Source organism: Microcebus murinus, chromosome 8 (assembly GCF_040939455.1).
Source record: "Microcebus murinus isolate Inina chromosome 8, M.murinus_Inina_mat1.0, whole genome shotgun sequence".
Taxonomy (NCBI): domain Eukaryota; kingdom Metazoa; phylum Chordata; class Mammalia; order Primates; family Cheirogaleidae; genus Microcebus; species Microcebus murinus.
Genome location: NC_134111.1, coordinates 94198559 through 94210779, shown reverse-complemented (window position 1 = coordinate 94210779; position 12221 = coordinate 94198559). Strand labels below are relative to the sequence as shown.

The 12221-nt window shown below is 37.4% G+C and overlaps 1 protein-coding gene across 9 annotated transcripts in view; it reads left to right on the top strand.

Moving 5' to 3' along the window:
* The window catches only part of DOCK10 (dedicator of cytokinesis 10), a 246665-nt gene that overhangs the window by 216045 nt on the left and 18399 nt on the right, over positions 1 to 12221 (top strand). For 7 of the 9 annotated variants that reach the window (XM_076005985.1, XM_012749382.2, XM_076005984.1 and 4 more), the window contains 9 exons: positions 1001 to 1125; positions 2038 to 2150; positions 4034 to 4171; positions 4833 to 5015; positions 5546 to 5656; positions 6637 to 6852; positions 8306 to 8363; positions 8820 to 8918; positions 11551 to 11657. In XM_076005985.1, coding sequence (XP_075862100.1) covers positions 1001 to 1125; positions 2038 to 2150; positions 4034 to 4171; positions 4833 to 5015; positions 5546 to 5656; positions 6637 to 6852; positions 8306 to 8363; positions 8820 to 8918; positions 11551 to 11657 — 1150 coding nt within the window. The remainder of the gene's footprint in view (positions 1 to 1000; positions 1126 to 2037; positions 2151 to 4033; positions 4172 to 4832; positions 5016 to 5545; positions 5657 to 6636; positions 6853 to 8305; positions 8364 to 8819; positions 8919 to 11550; positions 11658 to 12221) is intronic. The other 2 variants (XM_076005983.1, XM_076005982.1) reach the window with 1 other exon arrangement.

Genomic DNA, 12221 nt, shown 5'->3' with positions numbered 1-12221 from the left:
AACCAGGGCTTTTCCTCCACATGTTCCAGAGTAAAGTAGACTCCAAACCCCAAAGTAAGCCAGTCCTGAAGCTCCAAGCCATACACCCCAGATTCATTATCCCCTCTAGTTTCAGGAATGACCAGGCTCCCCTGGCTACTGAAAGCCAAAGTCAAATCTCCTGGGCCTTCACCCTCCGGACAGAGCCAGAACCAAATAAGCCTCAAAGAATGTGACAAGAAGAATACCACTGCCTGCTTTTTAGGCTTGACACTTGAGGGCATTTCCTATTGCCCGTTTCCCTCCCACTAGTGTTTTTATGAATAGTTTCGATGACAGCAAATAGCCTAAGAATGATCAACCTATTTCCTTGGTCAAATGATAAAGCCGGAAATCGGAAGTGTTCCTACTAACATTTCCGAGCTGCAAGTGCCATGAGGTGTTGAATGAATCATTGCGGGCCTTTGTCATTTTCCTTCCAGAGTAGCAGCAGGAAGCACAGGGGACCCTCAACTCCCCACCTCCCCACAGTGATCACCTGTGAACATAACACAAACAAAATGATAAATCATGAGATATTTCCAAATACAAAGACACAGGAAAGCAAGAGCTGTTTTAGACCAGATTTTATGCTTTACCTCTTTAAAGATAATTTGATGCATTCGAGCTATACAATATTGTACTTTTTAATGTCTGTCACTGTGCCTTTCTAATCAGCCAATAGCCAATTTAATATTCATGAAATCCCATGATTTCATTAAATAATAATGAATATGCTTGAATAGATTTAATTTGAAGATTTGTTATTCTATATATTATCTTTCTGAACCCTATTTTGGCTTCAATAAAATTTCTCCGAAAGTACTTTACAAAGTCCCTTTCATCTTGTCGTCTGTATTTAACATTTTAAAAAGTCTCTGTTCCAGTTTTTTTAAATATTTGATTCAATCTAGGACATTTGAATGAGCATTTGAATGTAACATCCCCAAATATTTAACCATGTTTCTTGTTTAATTTTCAGGATGCACACTGCTTCCAGTCATGAAGGTCAGAAGCAGCACAGATCACAAACTTTACCAATAATTCGAGGCAAAAATGCACTTTCCAACCCCAAACTCTTACAGATGTTGGACAATACCATGACCAGTAAGTAAACCAGAAATACTAGGAGCAAAATTGGTTCCTGGTTTTTTTCTAGGTATGACTAGGACATGAAAGGCATTGCAGTGTTTGGGAAATGGGAGGAATGTTGTCATGCCAGTGCAACTACTGCTTTTAAGGTTTGCTGTAGTCCCAGGAATGGTTCCTAGAGGAAAGGATCACCAGGAAGTGGTTTAAAAAATGTAGCGCGCGCCCTTCATTGTGGGGAAAGGCAAAACTCTCAATATCATATGCTTAGTAGCTTCCCTGGAAACAAGTGAATTTTTGTATTGTGTGGGTTATTGGGGCTTCTCTCAACCAGGTCATTACTGTTCATTCTGTAAGAAGAGGATAAAGCTGTCCATGTCCTAGAGCACTAAGGGTGAGATCTTGAATCCAGAGATGGGTGAGATCCAGAATCTAGAATTTTTCTCATTCCAGCTTGTGAATGAGAAAAAAAATGAAGACCTGTGTTTTGTAGTATATAGTTGTTAGCAATTATGGTCACATGGCCTACAGTTACTTATTTGAAGGTATATTCCTTAACCTATAAATATACTTAGTGCCTTACTGTCCACTGAGACTGTGCATTTGGTCTATTAGCATGGAAGCATAGAACTTGAAGTAGCCTGATTATGGAAGAAATATGACCCTATTGATGGCTGAATTAAAGGAAAAGAAGAAAGAAAGAATGGAAACCCTACAGCTGACCTATGCAAAGGGCACACATACTAAAGACTCAGCCTAGTGTTTTTAATTCCACCAATAAGAAACTGGAACAAACAAAAGCACTTTGGTTTAATAAATTAATAATCAAAATACCAGTAAACACTGAATATGTTGTAATAGATGTAAATCCTTTTAGGGTACAAAGAATTGTCTTAGGCATCTATGCATGCCTTACTTTGTATTTTGTAGGCAACTCCAATGAAATTGACATCGTGCACCATGTGGACACTGAGGCCAACATAGCTACAGAGGTTTGCCTCACTATTCTAGACCTGTTGTCCCTCTTCACTCAGATTCACCAGGTAAGATGATCATAACATATTTTGCAAAATGGTAACATGGGAGGTAAAAAAGTTATGCGAAGTTAAGAATATGTTTTTTAAATCATTTATAAAATCAATTAACATAACATAAATCAACTTAACTGTGAGTGGAAAACAGGTTAAAGATGAAATTTAGATTCTATCACAAGTTGACTAGCACTTGCTTGATATGCACACACGTATTTCACAATTGTCAAATACAGTCTACCTTTTTAATTTCTCTTGTATTGCTGTCAGGCAAGCTGGACTGAGTGAGAATGGGACTCTGTACTTTCTCAGTAGAAAAGGAAGAGAAAAATGGTGCTATGTATTAAATTTACAACTAGATCCAAAAAACTAATAACATTGAGCATCTTTTTATGTGCTTATTTGCCATGTGTCTATCTTTGATGAAGTGATCTCATTACATACCTATTAGAATAACTAAAATTAAACAGACTGACCATACCAGGTTTGGCAGGCAAGGATGTGGAGAAACTAGAACTCGCATTCACTGATGGTGGGGATGCAAAATGGTCCAAAGCACTATGGAAAACAATATGGCAGTTTCTGAAAAAGTTGATCATACACTTATCTTATGACCAGCCATTCCAATTACTAGGCGTTTACCCAGGAGAGATGAAAACATATCCACACCAAGCTTCCTAGGCAAATACACACAGCAGCTTTATCTTCAATAGTAAAAAACTGAAAACAACCCAAATATATATCAATAGGTACATGAATATAAGAAAATACTACTGAGCAGTAAAAAGGAATAAACCACTGATACATGCTACAACATGGATGCATCTCCAGAAGCCAAACAAAAAGACTATATACTTTATTATTCCATTTATATAAAATTTTAGAAAATGCAAACTATAGAAACAGAAAGCCTATCAATGGTTGCTTAGGGATGTGGAGGAAGGGATTACAAAAACGTATTTAAAAACTTTTGGGAGTGATGTATGTGTTCATTATCTTGATTGTGGTGACAGTTTCATGAGTCTACACTAGTGTCAAACTTATTAGATTATATGATTTGAATATGTGCAATTTATTGTGTGTCAATTACCCTTCAAAAAACTATTCAAATTTGCAACTATTCAAACTATTCAAATTTGCAAAAAACTATTCAAATTTGGTTAATAATTTATTAACCAAATGAATTTACAGACCCAGGTTAGCACATTAAAGATTGAGCCAGGAAAAGTTGGGTCCACTGAACAAAGTCTCTACACCCAACAGCATGATTACACCAAGAAAGCCTTGCTTTCAGCTGAAATGTCAGCATTTCTGGTAGAGAAAACAAAAACTATATTTTGATTCTTTATTGCTCAATGGAAATGTTGCTTGAATCTCACGCATTTTTTAAAGGCTTTACCAATACCTACAAGGACCTGCCTGTCTCTGACTTCATTTCCCATCTCTCTCCTGACCCCAGTGTCTTCACTATGCACCAGTTACTCTGCTCTTTTTTTGCAACCCCGAACTCTCAAGCTTCTCTCCAACTCAAGGCCCTTGTAGCAGCTGGTTCCCCCTCTAGGGACAATCCTCAGATCTCTCCAGGGCAGGCCCCTTCAGCTCGTCTGTCAACTCATCCATTAGAGAGGTCTTTGCTGACCACCCTATCAAAGTCATCCTACCCCAAAAGAAATTCATTTCTATCACATCATCCTATTGTATTTTATGTAGTCATGTGTTTACAATCAGGGCTGTGTAAGTTTCACTGGGAATATGAACTGCATTCTCACGTTCAATACTTTATTTCCAGCACCCAGAATTGTGCCTGCCTTAGGGTAGGTTCACAATAAATATTTTTTGAAAGACTGCAAGTGTTCTTTCATTTATCCTAAATAACATCTGTGCTGAATTTCCAGAGACAACTCCAACAATCTGACTGTCAGAATTCATTGATGAAAAGGGTCTTTGATACCTACATGCTCTTTTTCCAAGTCAACCAGTCGGCCACAGCGCTGAAGCACGTGTTCGCCTCCTTGAGACTGTTTGTATGCAAGGTAAGGACCCTCCCGTTTCCACGGAAAGCTCAGGTGAGGATGACATCAAACACGTAGTAATCTTTGGCTTGTATCTCTCAGTATGGAGAGAAGAAGGTTTGCTTTCTTCAATTTTGGTTTTATTAGACATTGATTCCTTGTCTCAAAATGAGTTTACAGCCTTGACAATCTGCTTAGATACCCAAAGGGAATAAAATTAGCATCTAGTCACCAATTCTTTGAGTTCTCAGTGTTTGTGGCATAGAGTTAAGTAAAATGCACATCTTCCTCTGTCATATCCATCCGTGCCAAGTTAAAGATTCCACATTACGGTGGATACAGCCACCGCCTTTGAGAACGCCTGTCAGTAATACTTGTGATGTTAACGACATCAGGTGAACTGAGCACATTTCGGAACTCTCACTCAGTGATTTTGGGTCGCCATCAATTATTGACACTTACAAAGCGAATAATTGTTTCTAGGAAGAAAAGAGAAACACAAATATAGACTTTAATAAATAAAATTATATCCTCCTCACTTGCAAATGGCAAAAAAAAAAGACTAGGTTAAAAAAAAAGATGAAGAAGAAGATGGATTCCTTTCTAGGGAATTTTAAGATATGAGGAAAAGGAGCAAAAGGAAGGAATGTGGCTCATTTCGCCTGTCCTTCCGTTTCTGCAGTTTCCCTCAGCGTTCTTTCAGGGGCCTGCCGACCTCTGTGGCTCATTCTGCTACGAAGTCCTAAAATGCTGTAACCACAGGTCACGGTCAACTCAGACAGAAGCCTCGGCACTGCTGTACTTTTTCATGAGGAAGAATTTTGAATTTAACAAGCAGAAGTCAATTGTCCGGTCACACTTGCAAGTAAGTGCTGCCAATTTTCATTCACGCTGTTGTTAAAACCACTGGTCTGTTCCAGCAGCGATTAAGGCCAGCTGTCCCCGGGGGGCAGCCAGTCCCCAAGTCCTCCCCCACGTTCCTTCATCCAGATGCCCGTCACACTCGGTCCTGGTGTGTAATAGGAGCACAGCGGGGCAGGAACCAGCACAGCCCAATTTCCACTTACACCTTCCTTTCTTCTGCCAGGGACTGGAACAGGCAACTCAGGAAACCACGGCTACCTCTAGGAGGCCAAACCCCACCAAACTCCAAACACATAAGTCTCTTTCTTCAAGGCATCCCAAGATTCCAAGATTCCCGCAGCTTTTCTTATGTATTTGAGATTATAGGAAACATCCTAAATCACACGACCTCTGAAGACTTAATACATAATGACGTCATTCATTGGACCTACAGGGAGATATTTATGATACATTCATACAATCCAGTGGATTTCCTTAAAAATTCCATTTCTCATTTTGTTTTGATGGGTTGGTTGTTCTTTTCTCTTCCAGCTCATCAAGGCCGTAAGCCAGTTAATAGCCGACGCCGGCATTGGAGGCCCTCGGTTCCAACATTCACTCGCAATCACCAATAATTTTGCCAATGGAGACAAGCAAATGAAAGTAAGAAATGCTTTTGTGGGCTTTCTCTGAAGAATTAGGAATAAATTGAAGTGGATTCTTTTCGTGAGATATAAAAATCATAAAAAAAAAATGAATTCTGTATTTTGTGGACACTTTGAGCACTGATACTGAGTTTGCTTGTCTGAGCTTAAATCATCTCTTACACTTTCAGCATAGGATCTGTTGAGTGGGATTTTCAAGATGTGTGGTTGGATGGTGTATAACAAGAAGATTTACCGTAAATATCCAGATATACAGGCATTCACTCATAACCTCATTTTTGGGAAAATTTATCCATATTTCTTTTAGCACTTTCTGAAGACTTCTCCTTCCGTCATTATACTGAAAAGTCCAAGGCTAAGGGTTCAACTATGGCTAGACCCAGGGATTAAAATAACGCTTTCAGATGCCCTCCCTCTATTGCTGCTACTTTGCCTCTCTCTCTATTTCTCAGTTCAACTTTCCTCATTGTTTACTTCATTTACAGGTAGGCTCTGCCCATGGCCTTGCTCTCAGAAATTCTAAGGACCCTGGTACTATCTTATGAGTAGAAAATTACCTGGTTTGATTGTTCCAATTAAAGTCCCAGAACTGAAACCCTTTGATCCCAAGCTTGTATCATACGCTTATCCCTACCCCAATCATTGTGGCCTAGAGCATCAAATAATATCACTGACCAGGCCAGTGTCATGTCCATTTAAATCCCATGAACTAGAGTTAGGAAGGAGAAGATCTCAAGGACAATCAAGATGTTTTACTAGAAGAAGGTGGGCCAGAAGACAAAAGAATAGAGCCTGGCGCAATTTTTATCTTCAAATGTATATGACCACCATCACAGTACATAGAATGCCCATATGTAGAATGCACACATTTATGAGCAATATATAGGATGCACCAAGCCATAATTAATAGCATAACTCAACATAAGTTAACTTACTAATTATAACCAGATAATGACCCAGGCTCTCTCTTTTCCAAAGAACAGCAATTTCCCGGCAGAAGTCAAAGACCTGACTAAACGCATAAGGACTGTTTTGATGGCCACGGCTCAGATGAAGGAGCATGAGAAGGACCCCGAGATGCTGGTGGATCTCCAGTACAGCCTGGCAAACTCCTACGCCAGCACCCCCGAGCTGCGGAGGACCTGGCTGGAAAGCATGGCCAAGATTCACGCAAGAAATGGCGACTTATCCGAGGTGATTAGCAGTGGCTCAGTCATTCACCGTCAGCATTGTCTCCTTTATCAGGGCAATTAGATCTTCATTTACAGCGTGAAGTATAAAACAGTACCATATTTTTCCACTGATCCAAACATGACTCAATTATATATCATGTACAAGAAATTTGCATATAGGATTCAAGGATACTTGATTCCAAGTTGATGACATTCAATAAAGGCCAGAGTCAGTGGGGGCAACTGCAGTTGTATGAAATGCAAGGCAGAGCTGAATGCTAAAAATCTGAAGCTAAGGAAGAGGGCGGTAAGGGTGGCTGGAAATTAAGAGTCGTATAAATGAATGTTCTGTGTTTTAAAACTTCTTCCCTGCAACTGGAGTTGAACAGGGAAGCTTGCCACCATGGCAAGTAAACTCTGGTAGGGCTCATCCATCATCATTTGCAGCTGGTCTGAACTGGCCATGGAAAAATTAACACTCCTTAGCACCACGTGAGGAAGAGTCCACTGTGTGAAGATTATAAATCAATATTTAATTTTTTTATGACAGTTTAAACACTGGGTGGATTATATGCAGCAGTTCACAGCACTCAAGGGCCTCTGAGTACCAAATGGGGAAATTCTGCTCTATTCCAGAATTATGTCCCTTTTGGGAAGAGATTAATTTGTCTGGGATAGTCCTAAACTCTGAAGCTCTTCTAAATGCATGTGGTAATCAGAAACTCTGGAATAAAAACCAGAACCCCATCTTGGCAGCAATTTAGTGAGGACAAGAATGAGAAACTCCAGTTCCCCTGGACTGCCCTGAAAATGATGAAATCCCTCCATAAAACCTCAAAAGGAAAAAGCTTGAAGTCATTTGGAATCGCCAAGTTTTAATATGTGTTCAGCAGCCTTCAAGGCTTTATAAAAGATGTTAGGGAAAAATAAAATATCACCCATATTATCTGGTTTGGGGGGAGCACATGTGTTAACTTCAGGTCACATGATTTAATTGAGTGCTAACTTGTGAGGCAACCATTTTAAAGACAATAAATAGAAATTCAAAGATGGGCCGTTACTAGAGGTAGAAAAAGTCAGAAGGCAGATTATTTTCATTTCCAATTTAGATCTAGATACTAGTGTTTATGGTTTTAATAAGAAAAGAGACCTGTGGATTTTAAAAAACAAAATCTAGGCTTAGATGTTAAGAGAGGAAGATAATTCTATGCGAAAATTCTTCAGGCCAGCTCATTTACCTGTCTCCAGACTACAATAAGAACAAAGAAACAAACAAATAAAAAAAACTCAAATACTCATTTTATTCTTGATGGTGAGCTATTTGGAAATCCAAGTTGATTCTTATTTTCAATTCTATTATTACAAAGGATTCTTCTACATAACATGTGTCATACATATCTTGCCTTGGAAGATTAGTCCTGAATAGATTAAAATCCACCCTCTGAACCTCTTCATTTTCTTACTTGTTGTTACAGGCTGCCATGTGTTACATCCATATAGCTGCCCTCATTGCAGAATATCTGAAAAGAAAGGGTAAGAGGGTGGGGGGGAAATGTCCAGAAATAAACATGTTGAAACTTAACATAAAATTAATTTATTAATTTTAGATTGTATTAATCTGTTATGTTTTATTAAGTAATAATCACTTTCACAGATATTTCTAATTATGCTGTACTTTAAAATCTTAATTCTATCATAACATTAGCATTTTTTGTTATTTTTTTTTTTTTTGAGACAAGGTCTCACTGTGTTGCCCAGGCTGGTCTTGAACTCCTGGGGGGCTCAAGAGATCCTTTCACCCCAGCCTCCCAGAGTAACAAGGGCAAGCCACCACCCTAGCCCATTAGCATATTTAATGTATAGCAAGGCTAACCAGATGGTCACCTTCTTAATTCAGGATGAGAATGCTTCCTTGGTTTAATGATCTGTAGTTTCATAAGCTTGTATTAACATGTAGCAATGTCCTAACCTCATCTTGCACTACCATAGGTTACTGGAAAATGGAAAAGATTTGCACACCATCCCTGCTCCTGGAGGATACTCACCCCTGTGATAGCAATCCATTACTAACAACTCCTGGTGGAGGAAGTGAGTGATCTAACTGCTCATTTGCCCCCAGTGCAAAGGAAATCAAGTTGCTGCTTAAACTTTATTTCAACAAAATCTTCTTAAATGTATTCTTAGGTGCAAAAACTATCTCAGACCTATAGAACTTACTCTGCAAAAACCTTAAGCTCTTATCATTCAGAAATCCCACCCAAGATTTATGAAGTTTAGATTACTGAAAAGTTCTCAGCAAATAGAACTGTGTGTTATCAAACATTCGGGTTTATGAGTTATGGCTGTATTTAGCTACCAATCTGCATGCTACTCTGCCCTCGGGATTTTATTGTGAAATTGATAAATTTTTTTTAATTGCAAGAAGAATCTATTTTAACTTGCAAATGTAATAAAACTGTTTATTCAAAATAAGAGGTGCAAAAATGGAAACATATACATATACTGCCAGTATATATGTAAGACTTTATAATCTGCATGTTCCATCTCATTTTTTTAAAGTATAAACTGAACTCTGACAATGTATAACATACAATTTACAGTATGAATTTCCTTTTAAAATATTCCATCTTTAATGTCTGATAAAAAATATTTTGTAACATTGACTAAATAGTTACTCTTTATAAGAAAAAAGCGGTGATGTAGTTAACACATTCAATTTATATATCTCTTGTAAAACCTTATTCAAACCCAGTTTATGTGGCCTATTTCATAACACTAGCTAAACTTTCCAAGTGCAGTGGAAAACTCAGTGTATCAACAGTAGAAGTATATTTTTAGATGTTAAAATCAAAGTTCCTAAATAAAATGTAAATGGACTTTGGTTACAATGTTTCAGAAACATAATTCATCCCTTATTCTTTTAAATATGTGTATATTTCCTAAAAGGTCTCAGTGGATTTTGCAAGTAAAACATTTGACTCAAATGACCAAAGTGAACTGTGAGAAAATGGGGTCACTTGTTTGAGGACCTTGGAGAAGGGGCCAGATCTGACACCATGGCTTATGTTCACCCTAAGATACAGAAATCTTCCTGTTTAGTTTCACATTTCCTATTTAGCCTTCTTTTGATCTGCAAGCCATCAAGAACATCATTGCCTTATTTAACATCCCCTTCCTCCCCATCTATTTTTTTTATCATAATCAAATGCCATGAAGTTCCATAAAGACTATTTCAAATTCTAACTAAAAATGAATTTAAGAAAACTGATAAAAACCAGATTATCAGTTTGAGAACTTGGGGAAACTTATTTCCCAAAAACTTGTGTGAATCTTTAATATTCAAAAATTTCAAATGCCCAATTTTAGACCTAAGGTGATATCAGAGCATAATGTACCCATTGAGAAAGTGATGTATTTATTTAGTAAACTTTAAAATAGGAAAAGTGATCATTTATGATACATTATCATATATTCATATCCATCAGCATATATATGAAGGTCACTGGCATATATTTGAAGCTCTTAGTATGCCTTTATATTATGATATTTCTTAGAGGAATAAACTATCCTTTCCCTAAAATGTGCCCATGATAAGAATATCATAAATATAGGTGACTCTAGAAAGTGTAGCTGCCTCAGTTGTACTAATAAGTGATCATCATCCTTCCATGAGTATGTGGTGACTTTCCCTTCTATGGTTAATTACTATATATTTTAATACATGTTTAATTATCAAAGGAATATTATTATAAAAAGTAGAAAAGTAGGCTTTTTATAAACAAGGGTTAGATCGTAATATTTATTATATTATAATTTGTAGCATGTTTAGGGGAGTGATCATTTAGTTACATAGTCAATGAGCTGATTATTAAAAATGGAAACATTTCACAAAATATTAGCTATAACTTTAAAAGCATTTGCTATGTAGAAGGCACTGCACTAAGCCCTCTGCCAGCGATATCATCATTAGTTGCCAATTACAAGTCTATGAGCTAGGTGCTATAATCACCTCCTGTTTATAGGTAAGAAAACCAAGAGAAGCAAAATAACCTGCCCCTGATCTGGTGGTTAGCTTGCAGTGGAACCAGAATTCAAGGGCTGGGCTGTGCTCCTGGCCACTCACGTTCCCCACCATTCAAACCTAATCCCTCCTCTAGCAACATCGCCCATTATCAACTGTTTTCACATAGATCTGTGGAGGCAGGCCTTTGTTAATCTTGGTGGCTAAGATACTAAGAAAATTTGAAAAGGCTTCTAGATAATACAAACGAGTAAAAATAGCAAGTATTGAGTATTGCTTTCATAATGCACTGACTGTATCAGGTGTTTTGTCAAACATTAATTGTTTGAATCCTTTCAACGTCCTTTGAGATAGATATTAATGTCTCTAGCTTAACAAAAGAGGGAGACAGTCTCAAGAGAGGTTCATTAAACCAGAACATCAGAGCTATATCTGCCTACAAATCCTACGTTCTGTCCGTAATCCCATGCTAGCTCTTTATTTAAAAAATGTGTTACCTGAACATGATACAAAAATTATAAAAAGGGGAATATTGGTTGCTTGGCAGAGATTATTAATCAATAGTCATAATCTAACCATCTGGCTGATTGCGTGAGCTTTACAATACTAACATTTGTAACCTCGTGAAGAATGGCATTAACTAATCTAAGCAAAATTTGGCTCAAGTAATAATGTTTTATTCTGCTTGGTCCTCCCAAGGCATGTTCTCCATGGGATGGCCGGCTTTTCTGAGCATTACACCAAACATTAAAGAAGAAGGAGCAATGAAAGAGGACTCAGGAATGCAAGATACACCATACAATGAGGTTGGACTAAAATGATCTAATGTACAGTAACTAAGTAAAAAATACATTGAATTGTAACAATAAGCTAAATGAGGGGAAACAAGCTTATTCAGAAGCCAGATAAAGTTACTCTATAATATAACTTAGTTAGACAAGATGAAAATCGAGCTAAAATTAAGCCAAGATTAACAGATATCAGATTACATTGATAATGCATAATTCTCAATGAAAATTTACACTGAGCTTTGCTTCTGTAAGAGGAACTCAGATGTATATGATCAGCTGTTCTGTAAGGTATACAATATCTGGTCTTTTGGTAAAGGTGGCAAAGGATACTAAAAATTTTACCAGCTAGTCACAGCTTTTTGTTCTTGATGCATTAGCAAGTTTATTTACAAATGCAGTTGAACAGAAAGTCTCACTATTTTCTACAGAAAACCTTCTGATATGCAAGCCATAATTATATTTCATTAATAAAAAGAAGATACTTTCTACTGAGAATTGAGAATTACTTAGCAACAATACTGATAAAGAAAATAGAACTTTCTTCATCAAGTAAATAAAATATTTCATAAGCTAACTTTT